The 23,105-nt window shown below is 40.6% G+C and overlaps 1 protein-coding gene across 3 annotated transcripts in view; it reads left to right on the forward strand.

Moving 5' to 3' along the window:
* PIP5K1B (phosphatidylinositol-4-phosphate 5-kinase type 1 beta) overlaps positions 1 to 23,105 on the forward strand; it is a 310,679-nt gene that overhangs the window by 93,923 nt on the left and 193,651 nt on the right. For all 3 annotated transcript variants that reach the window (XM_032139974.1, XM_032139975.2, XM_032139976.2), the window contains 2 exons: positions 18,479 to 18,563; positions 22,604 to 22,672. In XM_032139974.1, coding sequence (XP_031995865.1) covers positions 22,604 to 22,672 — 69 coding nt within the window. In that variant the 5' untranslated portion in view covers positions 18,479 to 18,563. The remainder of the gene's footprint in view (positions 1 to 18,478; positions 18,564 to 22,603; positions 22,673 to 23,105) is intronic.

A 23,105-nucleotide genomic window follows, 5' to 3' on the forward strand; every position in this document is an offset into this window, starting at 1 on the left:
AAACTATACACCTGAAAAGGGGTTAATATTCAAAATATATAGGGAACCCCTACAACCCAATAGCAAAAGAAAAAATAAGGAGCCTGATTGAAAAATAGCCAAAGGACTTAAATAGATATTTCTCCAAAGAAAACATACATAAGCCTGGCTTTCCCATATCAGGTTCCTTTGAGAAACTGAAAATAGTGATAGTGAAGGGGCTGGTGGAGATACCTGTGGGCAGCAGGTGCCCAGTTTGGGCCAGTGAGTGAGGAGAAGCCTCACACACAGCATGTGGTATGTGGCTACCATTTTTTCTCTTGCTTAGGCCATGCAAACGTTGGGGGTAGACGTTTCCTTTCTAATGCTGTAGTCCTTGAGGTTTGCACCATGCTTTTCATCCAGCATCTAGACAGGGCCTGCACATGCACAGGTGTTTGTTAAATGGATGAGTAATCCAGTTTTCCTTGGTTTCTGTGGCCTGGGGATGAAACATGGGTAGCTTGAAGTACCTTGGGTTCAACAGACCTCACCATTTCCTTCTTACTGATATAAGAAGGACTTGAAGACCCATCCCAGTCAGTCGTCCTTGGATAGAGTCTTTGTCAAGAGGGTGTCGGGCCTTTATGTGTGATTCTACAGTTAGTGCAGTGCACAAAGGGGTTCCACTGAAGGGTAGATGGAGGCTGATTTCCAACCTATTCTCGGCTGCCATGCTCTGTATCTGCTGTTAAAAAGGGGCCTTTTTCTTTGCAGGGTTAAGTCTGCCCAGAGGTGGTATCTTTTTCTCATTTTTCTACAAGGGCATAGGCGTTTGCTAAGTCAGGAAGGTTGCCTTTTTGTCATTCAAACAAAGGTGTCCTAGGCTTCCCAAGGTCGTATTTGGGTACCCTTGCTCCAAATTCTCCATGACTGTTAAGTTCTTGAGGAACTTGAGCTGTAGGCACTCCAGGTGTTGGAATACTCGGAGCAGTTGTCTCCCTGTGCTTGCATCTCTTCTCCCCCTCATATAGGAATCCCAGATAGGAAAAGTGTCGATCCAAGTTGCAGGCTTCCATGCCCATTCCTAGGGCCCTCAGGCCTCGCTGAGTCAGCACCTGCTGCTACCACACAGGTGGATTGGTCCATAGATATTTTAAGCCCCTGCTCTGTTCCCGGACGCCCCTGCCTTCCTTCTGATAAGGCCGACTTAATCTGTGTGTGCGAGGAGGGCATGGAGCGGGTGCTTTGCTTGACCCAGGATATAGTCCTTTATATTCTGCTGAAAATTCTCAAAGAAGGGCTGTCCAAGGGAAAATAACAAGCCCGAGCATGAGAGAACTTAGGATTCCAGGGGTACTTAGCGGTATTAACACTAGGGAAAGGGCACTTTTTTTTTTCCTATTGGATTGCTGATAATCACAACAATGCTAAATACTTCCTGGATTTCTTTCAGTTGGGCTGAATTTAAGAATTATAGGTTTATGCTGTTCCTTGATGCTGAGACAACAGGGTGCATGTAATACTGAGACATCCGCACAGTGGTGGGTGTTGAGGCACCCTGCCAGGTGGGAGAGATTTGAAATATATTCCAAGACTAAAGATTTGGGATTTTTTTTTGTACTTTCAAAACCATAGGAATCGACAGAGTTTAATAATAAGATTACAGAGTTACTCCTGTGAATATAATATACCGCTTGAAAGAAGTACATTTGGTCAGGCTGGACGGAATCTCATCAAAGAGATAAGGGAAAGTCCAGAAGACACACCTGAGTATGGTTTGAAGCCAAAGAACAGCGTGCTCCAAAATAAGCCAAATCTCAGGTTAAGAAGCCTTCATCGTTTAGAGTGGCCACCACACGGGCTGTCCTTGTTTTGTCTTTTGACTGTTAGGTTGAGTTCCAATGGAATGAATGATAGGGGTTTGCCCCAGCATATTAGCAGCCCATTTTGGCCCTTGTGCCAGTCTGGAAACAGGCGATAGAGAGTGAAGTCAGTGTGTGACCATCATAGAAAACAGATTAGAAAAAGATACCCCACCAGATAAATAATGGGCATCTCTGGATGAGAAGATTGACGGCTCCTTTTATTTTCATTGTGATTTTCTGTCTCTTTCTAATATTTCTAAAATAGATATGAGTTGCATTTATAATGATTTTTAAAGTTATTCCAAAAGAGAAACTATTCAGAGAAACTGAAACTTTATGAAATGAACCTGGAACAGCAAACAAAGATATCTTACGGAAGTATTCGAAATACTAAATTGATAGCCATCCTTAGTTTTTCGTGTCAGTTTGATGCTTGAACATTCATTGATTATCCAATGCTAAAAGGAGGAAGGAAGAAAACATTTTAGAAGCATCTACTTAATGTGTAAGGACTAAAAATGAGACATCCTTTCTGAACTCAAGGTAGCTTATCTAAGAACAACAGAAATACGCATATATGCATTAAATTTTCCATTTTTGTGTCTATTTATGTGCCAGGCACTGTGATGGATAGAAAATGGATGGATGGATGGATGGATGGACAGAGGTTATTGCCCTCAAGGGGCCAATAGTGTAGCAGAAAGAGAAGAAATTTAAATAGGATTACAATATAGTCAGTAAGTGTCACAATAGAGTTAGTCACAGAGCACGTGAGTACAGAGAAGAAACACTGCCCTTTGCCTCAGGAGCGATAGGAGAGGATTCATATGAGGAAGTCATGCCTGAGCTGCATCTTGGAGGACAAAAAGCACTTAGCCTGAGAGTGAAGGGGATGTGCACGCCAGGCATTGAAGTGTGTGCAAAGGTAAGATGCAGAGAGAACCACGCATTCTGAGAGCTGACAGTCATCCCATATGGCTGCAATTGTGTTGGGGTGAGCTGGGAGGAGATATGAGAGTCATGAGAGGTCATAATCTGTGCTAAAAACTCTGAGGTCTGCCCTGAAGCAGTGGGAAGCCCTTGCAGGATTTTAAAGAAGGAGAGTGGTTAGACAGATTTGCATATAGAAAAGTCCCTTTAGCAATGTTGTTCACCAACAAGGCAGACTAATTAGGAGGCTAGGGCAGCAATCTGTGTTAGAAATGATGAAATCTCAGTCAAGTTTGTATAAGGGAAAATGCAGAGAAAGACTCAGAGTCAAGGAACATCAAGGAGATTGATTGGAAAGATCTTAATTGATGGGTTGTGGGGAGGATATATTGAGGAGGAATTGGGATGGCCCCTTGATTTCTGGCTTGGACAACTGGGTGCTAATGGTGGCATTCTTTGAGCAGGATGGGATACGATAAACTGCAATTGAAGCATTTTAAATTTATAGTGCCTGTGTGATACTATAGAAACCCTAAAAGCAGCTGGGAGTATAAATCTTGAGCTCAGGAGAGTCTGGGCTCAAAGAGTTATTTGGGAGTCATCACAAGTAGGTTGCAGTTAAACCCATTGGTGATGGAAGAGATTATTCAGAAGCAGTGAGAAGAAAAGAATTCGGGAAGACCATGAGGAACAGGAACATTTAAGAAACAGTCAAGAAAGGTGGGAGCCTGCCAGAGAGCCCAAGAAAAAGTGTTCAGAGAAGTGGAGGAAAGCCAGGCATAGCAGGACGGGAAAACCAGGCGTATATGGAGGCCCTGCTTGTGCTGTCTCCCAAGTTCATCATCCGTGGAAGAAAGGGCAAAGAGCAAATGCCAAGTGGCAGACATGCACGTCCCAACTGAGTTTGCCTCTAACAAGTCTCTCTGAACGTAAATGTGTGTCGATACGTCACTGCTAGAATGTCTGGGAATACGAGTTTCTTGTTTGTTTAACTGGGGACATTACCTTCCTAAATAAAGCTAAGATCCTGTTAGTAAAGCACATGGGGAAAGGGATTTGGGGGATTTTCTGTCTCAAATGACAGTGTTGGCCACGTCAGGTAGCCAAGGGAAGAGAGACAGTCAGTGAAGGAGGACTGGTCATTCATCAGTTCAACACAGATTTGAGAGCCTGCTGTGTGCAGGGTGTTCAGTGTCCGTGCTTCAGAGAAGTTGAGGAAGGTCATGAATGAAATGACTGCTTGGGTGAAGCAACGAGAAATCCACCTTTGAACTTGGGGTGGTTGTCCGGGAGGCTGGATTGCTGTGCCTCCATGAGCGTATGGAGGGGTGGGGCTGAAGATGGAGAATGGACAATAGTCTTTTGAGGAGTTGACCTTGAGCATAAAGGGAGTGGGATGATGCTGCAGCCACGAGGGAGCATCAGGGTGAAGAAGGGGTTTCAGGAGCCAGGAGGAAGGGTCTCAGGAAGGAGTTCACATGCTCATATTCTCAGGGTGAAGAGCCAGATGAGGGGAAGTAGTCGATTCAAGAAAAAGAGTATCTGATAGAACTGCAGACAGGTATGTATTGTGGGGAGCTGAGAACATACCTTAGCTGTGCATCAGAGAGGGACAAGGATGGGTATGGTTGCTCATAGTTTACAGGTGGGAAGGCAGGAAACAGGGCCCACCCCTCCTCAAGGAGGCAGGGGGCAGGATGCAGTGATTGTCGGGTAGCGGACTTAAGGAAGTAAGCGAAGTCTTCAAATAGGCAGTAGTAGCAGAGAAGTTAAGAGCCACTTTGGAACTGGACAGTCTGTGCATTCCCATTCTGCCTCCAACTGTATGACCTTGGGCCAGTTATTTATATATTTTATTCTTCTAGTTTTCAATTTTTTTTTTTTTTTTTTTTTTTGAGAGACAGGGTCTCCCTCTGTCATTCAGGATGGAGCACAGTGGTATGATCATAGCTCACTGCAGCCTTGAACTCCCGAGTTCAAGTGATCCTCCAGCCTTGACCTCCCAAAGCACTGGAACTACAGGTGTGCACCACTTCACCTAGCTAGAGGCAAGTTATTTAACCTCTCTGTTGCCTTCGTTTTCCTTGGCAACCAAGCAATGAGGATAATAACAGAAACCTGTTACTTGGAGTTGTTGGAAGAATTAAATGAGTTAATTCACGTAGTACTTGTCTGAGTGCCTGGCACAAAGGAGTGTTTCATATGCATTGGCTGTGATAATGATTATTTATAGGACAGAGAGCGCATGCAGTCCAGGGTCACCTAAACGCCTAACTGGTCCAGAATGCAAGTGCGTTGACCAAGGGCTGTGAGGGCACAGCAGACGAAGCACTGCATTCTTCAAAGAAGTCCTCAGGGAGAGGCATTTGAGATTGGTACAGCCCTGGAGAGGCTAGCTCAAGTAGAACAAGCACTGTTGGTGCAGGCAAGAGGCTGTCAGAGCACCTGCCACATTTGCAGAGGAAGGAGCCCTCTGAGACTTGAGAGGGAGCATGTGGGGCGCAGGGGGCCCTGTGTGTAGAGGCTCCTTCACCTTGAGGGCGGGAAGAATGGCGGAGGAGCAGCCAGAGATGAGGGTGAGCACCACGCTTTGCAAGGCCTTGAATACCTGGAGTTTATTCCGTAGCCACGAGAAGGTTGGGAGCAGGGCATTGAAGGTCCACTCTTTCGTGTGGTGCTCCTTCTGGTGAGAGTAGCTAAAAATAGGCATCACAATGCTGAGTGCAGGGACTGCGTATGGTGTGCCAGGAACATTGGAGTGCTGTAAATCTTGGACATTACTAACGACTGCCCTGTGAGGGAGGTAGTGTTATTTGTTCTGTTTTTCAGATGAGGAAACTGAGGCACACAGCGTTTAAGCCGCTTAAGGATGCCATACAACCGACAGAGTCAATAGTGAAGCTGGGCAGTGTTGTGACACCAGAGCCTCTTCCCGTGACCACCAAGCTGTCATCACCTGTCACATTAGGGTGTGGCTCTCCAGAGGAGGTAGTGACAAGTGGAGACTGGAGCAAAGACCTCTGCTAGGCTTATGGCAGCTTATTGATAAAACATTTTCTGTCTCAGTCAGGGAGAGTTTGGCTGTAAGGACTAGAAACTCCTGCAAAGAACTCAAGTGAATGCTGAATGGATTGTGAAGATACAGGGGCGCTCCCAGAACCCAGATGCTCGCTAGGGAGTATGGCTAGACATTACATGGCTGGAGAGTTGTCAGGCTGCAGCGGTATCTCTGTCTGTCTGGAAACACAGGGCCTTCTCTGTGCATCTTTCTACAGTCTGATTAAATTGCAGCTTTCCTAGTTTCACTCTCCCATCACCTTGGCTAGCCCTGACCCTACCTGACCTGAAAAGTCCAGGGCCAAAACCACTTGACTCACTCAGTCCCTGTGTGGTAGATAAAGTTCTTGCTGTGGATAATCTGCTGGTTTAGCCTAGTTCTAGTGTCCCTCCTTGGTTCCTTCTGCAGCTGGGATAAAGGTGGCACAGGTTATGACGAGGCAGGGAGAAAGCTGCTCTGAGAACTCCATGATCTTCAGTGGTTAGTGAAGCTTGCACACCTTGCCATCTTGACTTAACTCCTAACCCTGCACTCCTCAGTCCCTGGTTTTGCTCAGGTTCTGACAATGTTTTTGTTGTAAACATCTTGTGGGGCTCCTTCCTTTCAGCCTGCAGCTCTGCCCTGGTCTTTCAGGTCTTCATCCTCATGACTACTGCAGCAGGCTCTAGAGTCACCCTTCAAATCTGGTCTTTGCTTCCCATTTTATCTTGCCTTCTTTTAAGCAATATTATTTTTACAATTTTTATCGGCCTCCTATTCAAAAGCCTTCAGCAGATGTTCCTTAATTTGTCATATTCATGGCTGTCTCCCAAAGCCATCTAGCCTGCCACTAATCATCCTCTTCCCTTGAATTCCCATCATATCAGCACAGGATAATTTTCTCTTACCAGACATGCCATAGGCCTTCCCTTCTCCACGTCTGCTCCTTCCCTCCTGCTCTGACATCTCGTCCATGACTTAAGAATGCTGACTGTAGACCCTGACTCTAGACCGCTGTTACCTCCCTCTCTTCTGAACTCCTTTTAGTTTTGATTCTCTGGGGAAATTGTTGGTTTGTTGAAAGCAGCTGCCTGCCTAGTATGTCTTGAACCTGCACACAGCCAAGCACATATCAAACACTTGGAAAATTTAATATTCAGTGATTAGTGGCTGATTTATGATCTCTTTTGTCCTTGGTATTTTTTTTTTTTTTTTGCTTTTTAATTTTTTATTACATGTGAAAGAACATTCCATATAAGCTAACTGTGATGGTTGAATACTCGTTAGAGGCAAAGCCAAGTAAAAATATTAACTCTAATCCTGTTAAAGACTTTCCCATTATTATGTGTGCCTGAGTTTTGGCTTCTCTTTTGTGTGCCTTGAGAACAGGGACCGTCTCATTCATCTTGTGTACCTCAAAGTACCTCCCATAAAGACATCCGGGAATACATGTTTGAGTAAATGAATACCCTCCTCATTGAAGAATAGATCTTAAGTGGTCATTTCATGACTGCTTCTATCTAGGCATTTACATTTGTGCCTAGTTTGAAACCACTTTCATTACTTGTTACGAATTAAGCTTATTCACCCAAACTACAGAAAGGCTTTCAAAAATTTTTTCCATTGGACAAAATTTGTCTCCTGCTCAGTCCTTTTCTGCCCATAACAGCATTGGCCATCCGCTCCAATGATTGTATTTATTTAACAGTTCTTCCTGCTTCCCTGCTATGGCCTTTCAGACTTCCCCACAGGCACAGAGCCCCCAGACACCTGGCAGGGTAAACTCTCAGCTGTTCTTTGTATTTGGGGCATATAAGGGATCTGTGTGGCTTTGGTTTCTCAATAGAAAATGACATAAACCCAGAAATACTTTGCAGGCTGCTACAGGAACTACAGGAACAAAGGCAAACAGACTTGTTTATTTGTTTCTGAGACCAAACATTTTTCTGCCAATCAAAACTGGTTTAATTTGCATATGGTGTATAATAAGTTGTTGTAATAATTGAATAATTCCCAAGGCATTTACTCTTAGGAAAAAAAAGAGGAAAATAGCTTAGAAATAAAATGTGGACAAAAAGCATAAGCTGGTGAATGAAAAATGAGAAGTATCGCCATGTAGTAAGGACGCAATGCTGTGAAGTCTACCCAGTATCAAATGTATGATGGTAAAAAGCTGGCACAGTGGCTCACACCTGTAATCCCAGCACTTTGGGAAGTCAAGGCAGGCAGATCACTTGAGGTCAGGATTTTGAGACCAGCTTGGCCAACATGGCAAAACCCTGTCTGTACTAAAAATACAAAAATTAGCCTCACGTGGTGGTGTGCACCTGTCATATTAGCTACTCGGGAGGCTGAGGCAGGAGAATCACTTGAGCCTGTGAGGCAGAGGTTGCAGTGAGCGGTGATCATGCCACTGCACTCCAGCCTGGGCAACAGAGCAAGATTCTGTCTCAAAAACAAAACAAAACCAAAGGGGAAGAAAAAATGTAAGCAAGTTATAGAGGCAAGAAGTTCAACTATGTGAGATTATTTGTGATTATCCCCGATGTGACTGGGAAGAGATAGAAAAGTAACAGTGTTAGTTAAATCTCCATGGATTCTTTGCCTCCATGCCAAATATCTTGACTATCTAACTAATTACTCCCTCCGAGTCCCAGCTTCCCCACCACCCCCTGACACTACCACCAAATACACACAGACACATACTATGTCTTTGTATATGTAAAATGAAAGTCATTGCAGGAGAAGATCATGCAGTAGTGGTGTTTTTCATGAAAGGCTGTGAGTTACATTGGTCTGAAAGCAACACATCCGTCATGGCTGTTTTCACTGGCGACTTTCTTCTGTCTAATGTTTGCAGTGAAGGCTTGGCTTGAAAAGGCTTATGAATTCTTTTAGGACAACCTTTGTTGGGAAAATGAATTACAAGTGTTTCATGTGATGCTGATCCTTTTGTCATTGCCATTTATAGCTATTCTGTTTATTCACTTTGTGAGAGCCATTCTGAGAATTGATGAATGTGTTTTATGAGAGAATATAAGAGCCCTGCAATTTGTTTTGATTGGTCTCCATTTGGATTCATAGCGAGCAGGTGCCATCGTTTGGAATTGGTTTTGGCAATGGCTTGGTTATATAAATATTAGATACATGAAGTGAAACCTCATTTAAATTATTTTCATCAGTAAGAATAGGAGAGCTTTACATTGAATGTAAGACACCACAGTTCTATTTTTACAGCTTCTAAGCATACAAATGTGTAACGTACCATATGTCTGAACATATGTATGTAGAAGTGGCCACCATTGTACAAATATTTAACATACAGATTTTCTGCATTTCTTTGAGAGTTTATGTAAATATCCTTTTAAAAAGTCTAAGCCTATGGTTTCTTAATATAAGATAATTTTTTCTGGTCTGAAAAATACAGGCATTTCTGCTTTGGAAACTATGTTAAGGATTGTTTCAGTTTGGTGCATTTTTTGGTTTATATTTAAGCCTCAGAAAGTAACCCAGCACATTTTAAATCCTTGCTTTCTCCTGCTTTTTTGTTGTTGTTGTTGTTGTTACTGTTGTTTTTGTTGCCAAACCCACATTTAAAAAATAACACACCTCTTTGTAAGGGCACTAGAAGAACTATGATACTTCCTATCTTCCCAGCAAAACTGTTTACCAGGCTGACGTTTTCCTAAGAATAGCTCCCTAAGTTTTCATGAATCCATATAAATTTTCACACATTTGCTTTTATTCTGGCACAAGATTTAAGAGGGACTTAAAATCATAGGTGGAAGGAGCAATGAGGAAGTCTGTTGGTAACCCTTTAAGTAACATCCTAAACCTCGGGCTACTTGCGGGCAAATTCTTAAAATGCAAGACTCATGATCTCTGAGTCTTAAAAATTTAAATACCCTTCATGGCGCTGGGTCTTTTTGTAAGCAAGCCAACATGGTGCCCAGACTCTTTCCCACCCTCTACCTCTCAACCTTATGTCCCCAGCAAACGGCTCTAAGTCCAATTTCAGTGTTCTTCATAAGTGAAGCTTTCCATGAGCCCCACAGGCTGACTTATGCAATTCCTCCTCCAAAAACCCAGAGTAAAGGACATGTCACATTGTAAATTGTAGCCACTGCAATGCCTGTCTCTCCTGCTAATAGGATTTCTTTGAAGACAAGGACCTGTCCTTGTCATTGTGGCCCTGGGCCTAGCTTACTGCCTGACATGTTATGCTCCATAAATGTTCACTGAATGAATGAAAGAGTGGATTTATTTGGTGTTAGGTAATAAAAAATGAATTCAAAAGAGCATAAATAAAACAAAAATGATTAACTTTAACATGCAGGTGTGACCAAGGCCCAAATTATCTTCCAATTGCTTTGTCTTTTGGGAAATGCACTAGGAAATGTTAGCATACACAGCCTGAATGGCATGAAAATATTTGAATATGGCTATCTTATTGGAAACCCAATTCCCGTAGGGCAAGTTGCACTCATAATGACCAAATAATCAATGAGTCCTCTCCTGGTTCCAAAGAGGATTTGAAGTGAGCCCTAGCTAAGAAACTAGGGCCAAAACAAAAGCACTGTCTAATGGAGTCAGCACAATTCATAATCGAAGAGAAGTGGACAGCAGCAGAGATGGACATGAAACCCAGGCCTTCAGAGGCCTATCCCAGTGTTCTTCCAAGTAATTCTTGTTGCTTCACTTTATCAGTGTTTAATAAAGTGTTTGTTTTTATGGGAAGATGAGTAAGGACTCGTGCCTAGTGTCCCTTACCTCTTGTGTCTACAGATTGGCCTACTTAGTTAAGTGATTAGGTAATTAGCAATTCTCCCACTTATTTGGCCATGTATGAGAAGCAAACTCATCTGTGGCAAATTAAAAATACTGAGTTGTATGGCCTTAGTTGGGGAATTAGAGGTTGAAAGGGTTGCTTCTGACTCACATATGGCCCCAGGCACACTGTATCTAAAACTTTCGGTAACTGTAGAGTTTTCAAAAGCTCCTCTGCCACCTTTTCAATTAAGACACGCCCTCTGGGTTGAGGCTCGCTGATGTAGAACAAGTTTTATAGAAAATAATGATGTAAATTAATATGGTTGGCTAACCTTTTGATTGCATTTACAAATTGAAAAATGCAGTGCAATATTGATTAGACAATCTTCTCATTGTTTTTAAGTAGGAGAGAGCAAGTAAGAGAGGGAGGTGTATGGTGGAAAGAGCATTAGTTTTGAAGTCAGACAACCCTGGATCAAATCTCAGCCCTACCACTTGACTGGACTCCAGGAAAATCATCCCAAGTCGCAATCTCGCTCCTCTCCTTCCTCCTAGACTTAATGCAGGGGCTGCAGTAGACCCTGACTACTTGGTAGTGATCTGTTTAAGCTCTTAACAGATTCCCAGAGCCATAACAATAGAAACGTGTGTACCTGTTCCTAGCCTACCCGCCAATCCACATTTCCACTGAGAATCATGTTTCTCAGGCTTATTCCCAAACTGCTTTCCCACTTTCATTGTAATTTCTGTTTTGTTTTATGGCCCATCATTGGCTTGTTTGTCCTCAGAGCCATTCCTTACTCTTCCTATCTTCTGTATCACAGGGAAGTCATCCCATATAGGACTCATTTCTCAGACTTCCTATGGGCTCAGATGCTTTTCATGAGGTTGGCCCCTGGGAGCCATAGACAGGGATTGGCGGGTAGAAGGTAGACGGGAGAAACCAGGATGTTCTCCCCCAACCTGTCTGTCTTGGGTGGCATCTCCAATAGTGACTGTCTTCTCCATGCTTCTAAACATACCCCTCCTACTGCAGTTCCAACTTCTGCCAGTCAACCCCTGTCCTGATGTTCTGACCCCAGCTGACCTCTGCTTTTGAGGTCTGTTAACACCACCTCCTCTTGTGCCTGCAGCCCTAAAAGCAATAGAGGCATCATGTTGATTTTAATCTGTTTCATCACCATCTCTTGCTTAGCTTTTGAGCTCGTCCATCACTTTTATAACCAATTCCATGTATTAAATTTCCCCACTTTAATATACCCAAAGTGGTTTCTGTTTTCCCTAATAGACCCTGAAAGCACTCCTGAAGTGATAAACTCTCTTTATTGCCCTTACTGGTCAGAGTAGCTTAGATGATCCCAAGCCGGTGAAGCGTGCTGAAAATACTGACTCCCTAGGTTTACCACGCAGAGGTAGTGATTCCCTGGTTTCAGTGTGTGGCCCCAGAAGCTGAATTTTCAAAAAGCTTCCCTGGTGGTCATAATGCCCAGCACCGATTTAGAGAATGGCAAAGCCAGGCTGAGATGGCGGTGCATGGGGTGGGAGTGGATGGTTGCTAGGTTCGTTCACCAACTAAGGGCTTCACTTTTACAAACCAGCCTCACAGCAAGAGAACCCAGCTCAGCAAAATTAAAATGACTGCATCCCATGGACTTTATAGGACAGTTACAAGTGTCAAAATAGCACATGTTAAATTGGGGAGTGCCAAGGGATTGTTTGCAAGAATAAATGAAATCACATATGTGGCAGCATTTCACACGTTGTAGTTGCTCAGTAAATGATCTTCCCTTCTCTCAAATTGAGTGAAAACATAGAACTATAGAAAGCTATGAAATAGTATAAATTATTTATTCCTTAAGGTCACAGAATCCAGATACTAAATACCAGAAGTAATAGATAAGTAAGTACATATTAAAAAATAAGTCATGGTCTGGCATGTATTATTGCTCACGAGCTGGTACTAAAGAGCGCAATCATATGACACCATAGGTTAGCTCTCTTTCATATCAGAAATAATTGTTGAAAATAAGTTTTAACTGGGACTCTTGTGTCAGATCACATAGTAACATCTTCTAAGGAGACCTGAACCTTGTGAGTATGTCCTTACTTGGCCATTGGAATTTCTGCATTCCAGGCTCTTGCCAGAGACTACAACTTTGAGTACTCCACTGTCCAGTTCTTATCAAAAAAGACTGGTTAGGAGAAATTATATTCGTGGAGGACTGCCTGAAAGATATGCAGCCTGTTCATTCCTCACTGAGATAACCTAAATTCTGTTTGTGGTTTAAGTCAGGTTATCACATAGCTGCCTATTTGGATCTCCATGTATTTACTTCTTGTCAGTTTCTCTTTACTGGGGAAGATGAATGAAAAAAGGCACATCTATCGTTATGGAATTTTGAACAATGTTAAAAGAGAAAACCCTCAGAGGTCTCCAGACAGAGAAAACCAGCATGCTTCCAACGCAGGGAGCATCAGACTAACATGAAACTACTCATCTACAAACTGGGAAGTAAGTAGTAAGCAATACAGTATTTACAGAGAGATGGGACAAAAGACTTGTGAGCCAAGAATCCTGCACTGGCCAAGAGCTCTATTCCTACATAAGAGGAAAAGGAAGACATTTCTGGACATGGAGTTACTCAGAGTGGGCCATCTACATGCCACTTCTGAGAACTGAATCAGGACATGGGTGTCAAGGTAGGAGGAGATGAAGAGCCAAAGAAAGAGTGATGAGCAATGAGCGTTGCAAAACTTATGGTCAAGTCTAAGTAAATGATCATAATGTGACTACGAAGTCTAAGTCGTTCATTAAGATTTCTTGAAACGGAAGAGACATGTTGACTATGAGGAGATGTTTAGTAGCTTGGAGTGGAACAGGCAATGAAAGAGTAAAAATATTCCAAGTATCTCTACCTATGGGCAAGAAAGAGAAAAGAGATGTCATGGATTGGGTTCTCTGGAAGCAAGCACTGAGACACGCTTTTGGTTGCAAGATTGTTAGTAGGAATTAACACCCATGTATTATGTTCCCCAGAAAGATATGTTGAAGTCCTAATTTTCAGTACCTGTGCATGTGACCTTATTTGGAAATAGGGTCTTTGCAAATATAATCAAGTTAAGATGAGTTCATGAGGGTGAGCTCCAACCCAGTATAACTGGTGTTCTTATAAGAAGAGGAAAATGCCACATGAAGAGGGAGACACATGGAGAGAAGGGCTATATGGTGACAGAGGCCAGGGCTGGAGTAACACAGTGGCAAGCCAAGGGACACCAAGAAAGATGGCTACCACCAGAAGCTAAAAAGTAGCAAGGAAGAATTCTGTCGAGTCTCAGAGGGAGCATGGCCCTGCCGGTACCTTTATTTTGGACTTCTAGCCTCCAGAACTGTGGGAAAATAAATCTCTGTCATTTGAAGCCACCCAGACTGTCGTACTTTGTAGGGACAGCCCTAGGAAACTGATAAAACCTGTAAAAAGATGAGGGAAGGAGCACAAAATCAAAGTCCCATGCAAGACACACAAAGCCTGGGCCACCTTGTTGGGGAGCTGGAGGAAGAGTGCCACCATGCCACTCAGTCACAAGAGGTGACTGCCCCAGGAAGGCCATGACCTAGGCTAAACTGGCTCCCTGCAGAGGCATGCAGTAAGGCGGTCTTCCCTTCTTACAGGAGATCTGGGTAGCTCATCTCCATGTCTACACAGCAGGCCGAGGGAAAAATGGGCAGTGAAAATAGTGTATAGTCATTTTGCTTTCGTAATTGAAAAACAGGTTTTTAAATGACTTAAAATTAAAAAGATAATATGAGCAAACCAGCAAATAAGTATAGTAACAACAAATGTAATTAACAGTAAACAAAACGTTGTTATAGGCATTGCCTTTATTTCCTGACCAACATAGTTCTGGAATGTATAAGGCAAAAAAAATGAAGTAGACATACAGGAGAACGTGGCAAAACTATAATTATATTAGGGAAGTTTGATATAATTATTTCATAATTTGGCTGGGCACGGTGGCCATGCCTGTAATCCCAGCACTTTGGGAGACCGAGGCAGGTGGATCACTTGAGCTCAGGAGTTTGAGATAAGCCTGGGCAACATAGTGTGAGACCCCATCTCTACAAAAAAATAAAAAGATTAGCCAGGTGTGGTGGCGTGCACCGGTAATCCCAGCTACTCAGGAGGCTGAGGTGGGAGGATCGCTTGAGCCCAGGTGGTGGAGGTTGCAGTGAACCGAGATCATGCCACTTCACTCCAGCCTGAGCAACAGAGCCAGACCCTGTCTCAAAAAAATTAATAATAATAATTTCATAATTTGACAAAGTAGACAAATAATGATACAGGTTAGTATTTGTATATAGTGTTTACACCCTACAAACACAGAATCTGCGTTTTTCTCTTGTGTCTATAGAACATTTACAAAAATCTATTTCTATGGCCACAGGAAAAAACTAAATGAATTTGGGGTTAAAAGCTATTTTACTCAACCCCTTTTTTATCCCACTGTGATAAAACAAAAAATTGACAGTGAAATAATAATAATAAGTAAAATGTAAATGCTTGAAATTAAGAAGCCTTCTTATAGAATTCCTGGATCAAATTGAAAATCAAATACAAAATGACAAATTCTCTGGAAGTTAATTAAAGAGAACATTTCACATCAAAACTTATGAAGGAATTGTTAATGCATTTAGGAATACTTTATAGCCTAAATGCTTTTGGTACTATTAAAAAAAAAAGAATGAAAAATAAACTAAATATTGCATCTAAGAAATTTTTTTAAAAATCAGAAGAAAGAAGGTATTATTAATGACAAAAGCTAAAATTAATGTAATTGGCCACAAAACAATTAAAAGGAGAGAATCTGACTAATGAAAATATGTATATAATATAAAGAATGTAGATATACACATGCAACATTAGGAATGAGGAAAAAAATTGCCCAGATCCCAGAAGGATTAAAATAAGTCAATAAGACGATGTTCAGGTTTATGGCGATAAATTTTGAAATCTAGAGGAAATTGATGTTTTTCTAATAAACTATAAATTACCAAAATTTGATTCAAAGAGAGGTTATAAATCCCAAGAGAGGAGTAATAAACAGAAAAAAACGTGAGTGCATATAAAGCCTTCCGATTTTAGGAAAAGTATAAATTCCTTCATACCAAAAACTGATAAAGATGGCCAGAACAATTGTTCAATATCACTTATGAAAATATGCTTTTAAAAAGATTAAGAAATCAAATCAAAGTTAAGATTTATTCTAGAAATATAAGGATTTTTAATTTTATATTTTTATATTTCTAGAAATGTAAGGATTTCTATTTCACTCTATTTAAAAGAGTGACAAATGAAAATATCCAGGAGTGAATTTAGTAAGACATAAGACAAATTTAAAAAAAAAAGATTGTGGTAAAAGACATAAACTAACATTTGAAGAAGTAGAGAGCTATACTATCTTTTCAAATGAGAAAACTTATGATCCTAAAGATAAAAATTGTTCTAAAATAACTATGTATAATCCCAGTCAGAATCCCAACTTGGAAGGTAAAAGTGTTGTCAGCTCAGTCCACACGATTTTTTTGTTTGTTTGTTTTTTTGTTTTTTTTGAGACAGAGTTTCACTCTTGTCGCCCAGGCTGGAGTGCAATGGCCCAGTCTTGGCCCACTACAACCTCTGCCTCCCAGGTTCAAGCGATTCTCCTGCCTCAGCCTCCCGAGTAGCTGGGATTACAGGCACCTGCCACCCCACCCAACTAGTTTTTTGTATTTTTGGTAGAGACGGGGTTTCACCATAATGGCCAGGCTGGTCTCGAACTCCTGACCTCAGGTGATCCGCCCACCTCGTGCTCTCAAAGTGCTGGGATTACAGGCATGAGCCACTGCGCCCAGCCCAATCAACATGTTTTTAAAGGCCACATAAAAATATAAATGCAAGAAAATTTCCAAACTTGAAGGAAAAACAGTGAGCATGGGGAAGTCGTGCCAGCAGGCGTCAAAGCATACTAATCATGTTACTGCATTTTCAGCAATATGGCATTAGCTTAGGAATCCACAAGTCAATGTTTGGAACAGAGTAGATGCCATAACTAAATCAATTTTATAGGAAAACTTAATGTATGCTAAAGGTGGCTTGTCTTTCCAGTAAGGAAAATATCATAAAGTAAATGATTTAGGGGCAATTAGCTGTCCATCTGGGGCAATATTCCATTTGGATTAGATTCCATTTGAAGTGAGAGCTAATATTAAAGATGGACCCATAAAGGTATCAAGAGAAAATATGGGAGAATACATGTATAACATCAGGTTAGGGGGAGCTCTCTTTCATAATCCATCCTCCAAAAAGGAAGAATTGCAAGATAGTAAATTTATAATCCTTAAAGGAAAAACTGGCAGATTTGACTGTGTAAAAATTTAAAATGTCTATAATGACAAGACACAATAAATAAAGCTAAAAGAAGAATAATACTTGCAACCTCTAGGACAGAGCTAGTGTTTAAAATACTAAGAGGTCTCACAAATTGATTATAAAAGAAAGATAAAACAGCCCAGTATAAAAACAGTCAAAGGGCATGAACTGGAATTATAAATCACCAATAAACCTGTGAAAAGAATCAGCCCCATTAGTAGTGAGAGGAGGCAAATTAAAACCAGAGATGCCCATCAGGTGAGCAAACACTTTTAAAGATGGCGAACACCAGTGCTGATCAGTGTGTCAATAAGCAGGCACTCACCATGCACATTTGGGCTGATTGCTTCAACCTTTGCTCCAGAAAGAAATGTAGCAATAGTCATTCAGATAGTTAACATGCTTATCATGTTTGGCCCCACAGTTATTCCACTTCTAGGATTCTTTCCCACACACAAAAAAAGTACTAGAACATTAAAGATGTTTGAATAAGGCTGTTTACTCCTGCTCTGGTTAAGGTAGCCAAATTTGGAAACAGTCTGAATGTTCATCCACAGAAGAGTGATTGGTTAAACAATGGTATGTCCATCTTGTGAATATATGTAGTTATTTTAAATGAGGTAGATACATAGATTTGAAAAATACATTGATAAGAGCAAGTGGCAGAAATAAATGTGTGTGTGAAAAAGCGTAGGGAAGATTTTGAAAGGCTATAAAACAAACTGACTGTTCATATTGGCTATCGCAGGGTGGGGGAGATAAGACCTAATTCTTTTTTTTTTTTTTTTTTAAAGAGAGTCTCACTATGTTGCCCAGGCTGGTCTCAAATTCCTGGCCTCAAGCAACCCTCCCACCTTAGCCTGCCAAAGTGCTACAATTACAGGCGTGAGCCACCATGCGTACCCTAATTCATTTTTACTTTATACCTCTCTACATTTTCAAATTGATTACAATAAGCAAGTATCTCTTCTGTATAAAACACAATTATAGCACAACAGCTTTTTTGAACTTGTCTTTGAAGTTGTGTCATCTAATCAACCCTTATGGAAATCACAGGTCGTTTATCATCGGGATAATATTGAAAAGTTGTCCACATGTCACATGGTATCTCCTCTATGAAGATCCATGGGAGAAATTTCCATTCCAGCTTGAATCTCCAGATACCTGTGGTTCATTTGAGCAACTGCTTTGCTTTTATCTTTTGCTCATTGTGCATCTGGTAACTGATCGTATTTTCCTTTCCTGGAAACCAGGAATCTCAGAGTCAAGTTGTAGACTGTAAAGTTTATTCAACAACCATACCAGGCCCTGTGGCTTATGTTCTATGCACAGCCCTTGCTGATAGAATCATCTTGCTCTCCACGTTTATTTTCCCTCACCCACACTCCTTCCTTTGTTTTAATTTTAACTGCTTGTATTGCATGTATCCCTATAGCTACCTCTGATCTTTTTTGGGAGATGCAGTAGGGATGTGAATAAATAATGACCAGAAATTTCTATTTTAACAGAAACCGGGGAAAGAAAACGGTCTCAACAATGAGTAGGGCACCCATCACTACCAACTACAGATGACTTGCCATTTCATTTACAAAGGTAAGGAAATAAAGTCTGTATTTTTAATTAATTCTGATCATATCAGTATAGAGCCCTTACCTTTTTATTGTAAATATTTTTACAAATATTCTAAAAGATATATCTAGCTCATAACCTTTAACTTTGACATCAAGTTTGAAACAAACATCAAGCAAACAGAAACAAGAAATTTTATTAATTTTGACACGCCAGAAGGGTTAAAAAAAAAAAAAAAACCGAGATGTGGTCTCTGTTGTTAATTACTATGTGTGGTTAAATTTTTAAATAGTATTTTCCTTATTTTCAGTGTAGCAGTCACTGTAGAATAGTTGGAGAATCTAACAAAATATAAAAATGAAAACCTAAAGCATTTATAATCCCGTCATCTGTAGATAATCACCAGAACTTCTGAGAATGTCTTTCCTCCTTCCTTTTATGTGTACATGGAAAATACACATGATTATAACTTCAAAAAACATTTTTTAGAGATGATGTCTCGCTGTGTCTTTCAGGTGAAATTCATATAACATAAAATCAGCCACTTAAAAATGAACAATTCAGTGTTCATTTTTAGTACAGTTTAGTACATTTACAATGTTATGCAACCACTACCTCTATGCAGTTCCAAAACATCTGCATCACCGCAAAAGGAAACTCAGTGCAGTCAGCCCTTGGCATCTGCGGGAGATTGATTCCAGGACCTGTGGATACCAAAATATACTCAAGTCCCTTATCTAAAATGACACAATATTTGCTTTTGTTTCTCTTTTTGAGACAGGCTCTTCCTTTATTGCCCAGGCTGGAGTGCAGTGGTGTAATCATGGCTCACTGCAGCCTCAAACCCCTGAGCTCAAGCAATCCTCCCACCTCAGCCTCCTGTGTAGCTGGGACAGTAGGTGCAAGACATTGCGCCTGGCTAATATTTTATTTTTTATGGAGATGAGGTCTCGCTGTTTTTCCCAGGCTGGTCTCTTACTACTGGCCTCAAGTGATCATCCCATCCCGGCATCCCAAAGTGCTGTGATTACAGGTGTGAACCACCATGCCCAACATGATTATATAATGTTTTTTAAAACAATGTTTTTAATTCATACGTACCTTGGCTTCCTTAGTTACAGATGATGTGGTGCAGAAGCATAACAAGTCTAAGAAGAAACAGTAGTCATCATTGTGACCATTGTAATGGCCCTTTGCAGTTTACCAGTGTTACGTGGCCTCTCCGACTCCAATGTCCCTGGTTAATAGGTTCACGTGACCTTTGTTAAACATCACTCTACAGGAAAAATAAATAAATAACCCTTGAATCCAGATGATAGTTCATGGCCTTCGTTTATCATTATTATATGTTTTCTGCTGCTTAAAAGGAAGTGTTTAAAAAAAAAATAGAAGTTTACCTGTTTTTCTCCTCCTCTTCCCTACTGTCAAGTCAGGGGTGATTCACAAAGTAATAAAAAATATTTTAAGACCATCTCATCCTCCGTCCTTCATTCATGCCAGTTAGTTAACCTCTCATTAAGGTTGTTTTTTTAAGCACCCTTCAGAGTTGCTCTTGTAGTTTTTTGGTTTTAAAAGCTGCCAAGTCTTAAAAGTGAAATTACTGGAATGGCATTCTTTAGGGAGGTCTTCATTCTGTTGGCTCTGTTAAACAGTTGAAGGCCCGTATTTTACCCTGAGCCTGATATATAAACCATTTTAATTCTTCTGGCATTTTTATTCAAAACTTACCAAAATATTATTATAAAGAGACTAGAAAAATGAATTATTCTTTAAGTCAATTTAAGCTGATACAGCATGGAAAACAATAGTTTGTGAAACATCTGTCCTTGAAGACTCTGTTCTATCACAGACAGATTAAATAGATGCAAATAGAATTGCAAAATTATGTAAGAGGGTGGTTTGATTGGTGGGCAGTACTAGATCTAGTGAGGTTGACTCACCGTGGTTCTTGCGTTTATTTTCCTGGATGGTTTTTAGTCATGTCAAGCTCATGGCAGTGTGGGTAAACTCAGTCACTTAGTTCCAAGGCAGAGAAATGGTTGATGAATTCCTAGGTTTAGCGTATGCTGTGTTTATTAAAAGCCCAGAATTTAAAGCATGCTTCAAAAGCATAAAAGAAAGTCAGAAATTTTACCCTTCCTTGGTGTATTCAATGTTCTGCATGCAATTTAAGGTAAGACCCTTAAATTGTGGTTCCCTAATTATGAAGTTACCCTTGTTTACCACAGAAGTAAGGTAACTGGCTTTAAAAATTCAGATGAATTATAGGTTACATGTGAAAATCTTATCATTAGGAAGAGAGAGAAGCACATTTGAAGATCAGATCTCCCAATGAAAAAACATATTTTATCTTAAGGCATTAGAATTCACAAAGATACACAATAGTTTTGAGTGTGTAAAAATGTAAACTTCTCTATATCATAATTATGAAACAAGTTAAAAGGACACGGTAAACTGGGCACAGTGACTCGTGCCTATAATCCCAGCACTTTGGGAGGCCAAGGCAGGAGGATTGCCTGAGCTCAGGAGTTCGAGTCCAGCCTGGGAAACATGTCAAAACCCTGTCTCTAACAAAATAAGGACAAAAAATTAGTCCCAGCTACTTGGGAGGCTGAGGTGGGAGGATTGTCTGAGCCTGGGAGGTGGAGGCTGCAGTGAGCTGTGATAGCACCATTGTACTCCACCCTGAGTGATAAAGTGAGACCCTGTCTCAAAAACAAACAAAAAGGCAGATAGTAACACAGAAGAATATTAATAATGCACTTGGCAAGCAATTAATGACCTTAAAACATAAAAATAAGCAAACCACTAGTATGAATAACCACAATAGGTAAAAATCAATATCGGAAACATTAAGACCTCCGTAGATAAATGGACGAAACAATGGAAGACTCGAAGATATACAAAGAACTAAAACTGATGTGAAAACGATGTTAACCTTCACCAGTAATTTTCACAGATGCAAATTAAAACCAGGAGATGATTTCTTTTACCTGTCAGATTAGCAAAGCTGTTGAAGATCATAACAGTCATTACTAATTGTGTCATGAAACAATCCCCCACTCGCTGCTGATAGCAGTGTGAATGAGTATACGCTTCTGGAAATAAATTTACCAATATGTAGTAAAAGCTTTAAATTTTTTAATACCCTAGTATGCCCTAGCAATTCCAAGAATCTAGTCCAAGAAAACATTGAAGTTAGATAAAGATATAAGCATAAAATAATTATTTTACTATTTGCAGGAGCAAAACTCTTTGAGCTGCCTCAACTATCCTTCAATATTAGCATTGACTAAAGTATTAACACACAGTGGTGTCCACACAGTGGTATATCTTGCAACTAGAAAAAAATTATTCTTACAAAGATATTTTTGTAATCAAATGGGAAAATGTTTATTACATAAATGTTCAGTGAAAAATACTGGGTAAGATAGTATTGTAAGTTTTTTCATATGAAAATAAACATAATAAAAGGTAGAAATAAATATGACAAAATGTGAATACAGGAGTTGCCCAAGGATAGTAGAATTGAGTAATTTTTTTGTTCTGACTCATATTTTTTGGTACTTCCCAGATGATTTTACAGTGAGCATGTGTAACCAGAAGAAAAGTTTTTTAAAAGGCTATGTAGCCTGGCACGGTGGCTCATGCCTATAATCTCAGTTCCTCGAGAGGCTGAGGTGGGAGGACTGCTTGAACTTAAGAGTTTGAGGCTGCAGTGAGCCATGATCACGCCACTGCATTCCAATTCCAGCCTGGGTGATAGAGGGAAACCCCATCTCTAAAAAAAAAGCTTTGTAGAAAGAAACTTATACACATGTACATGCTTTCTTAGAGCATATGGGATAAAATATATTACGAAAATGTTTTAGATTTATTTTTGAAAGATTAAGGAATGCAGATTTCTTTTTTAGTATTCTGAAATGTTTCTGTCTTCCTTAGGAACAACAGCAATGGCAATAACAAAAACATAACTAAAATAGATCCTTTGGTTAGCAATATTATTAATATATTGTATTTCAGAATAGCATTGAAGTTCAAATGGCAGTGTGTTTCTCTTGTAGATGTCGTCTGCTGCTGAAAATGGAGAGGCAGCACCTGGAAAACAAAATGAAGAAAAAACCTATAAAAAGGTGAGTGTGCATTTTATTTTCTAAAGAGGAACACCGTTTTGCTGTTTGGCACGTGAATATTATCAAAGGCCTTTCTTTCTCCAAAGCAGTTGTAAGTTACTATCTTAGTTTCCAGTTGCTACTGTAACTAATTACTGCAAATTTAGTGGCTTAGACAACATACATGCATTATCTTATAGTTCAGTGAGTCAGAAGCCTGACATGGGTCTCCCTGGGCTGAGATCCACGTGTTTGCAGAGCTGTATTCCTTCCTGGACACTCCAGGGGAGCGTCTACTTCCTTGTCTTTTCTGGCTTCTCGTGGCTCCCTGTGTGCCCTGTGTCAGGGCTCCCTGCCATCTTCAAAGCCAGCAATGGCCGGTGGAATCTATCCCAGGCTGTGTCACTCTGACACTTTAAAGGGCCTGTGTGATTGCATTGAGCCCTCCTAGGCT

This window comes from Hylobates moloch, unplaced genomic scaffold (assembly GCF_009828535.3).
Source record: "Hylobates moloch isolate HMO894 unplaced genomic scaffold, HMol_V3 SCAFFOLD_19, whole genome shotgun sequence".
NCBI lineage: Eukaryota > Metazoa > Chordata > Mammalia > Primates > Hylobatidae > Hylobates > Hylobates moloch.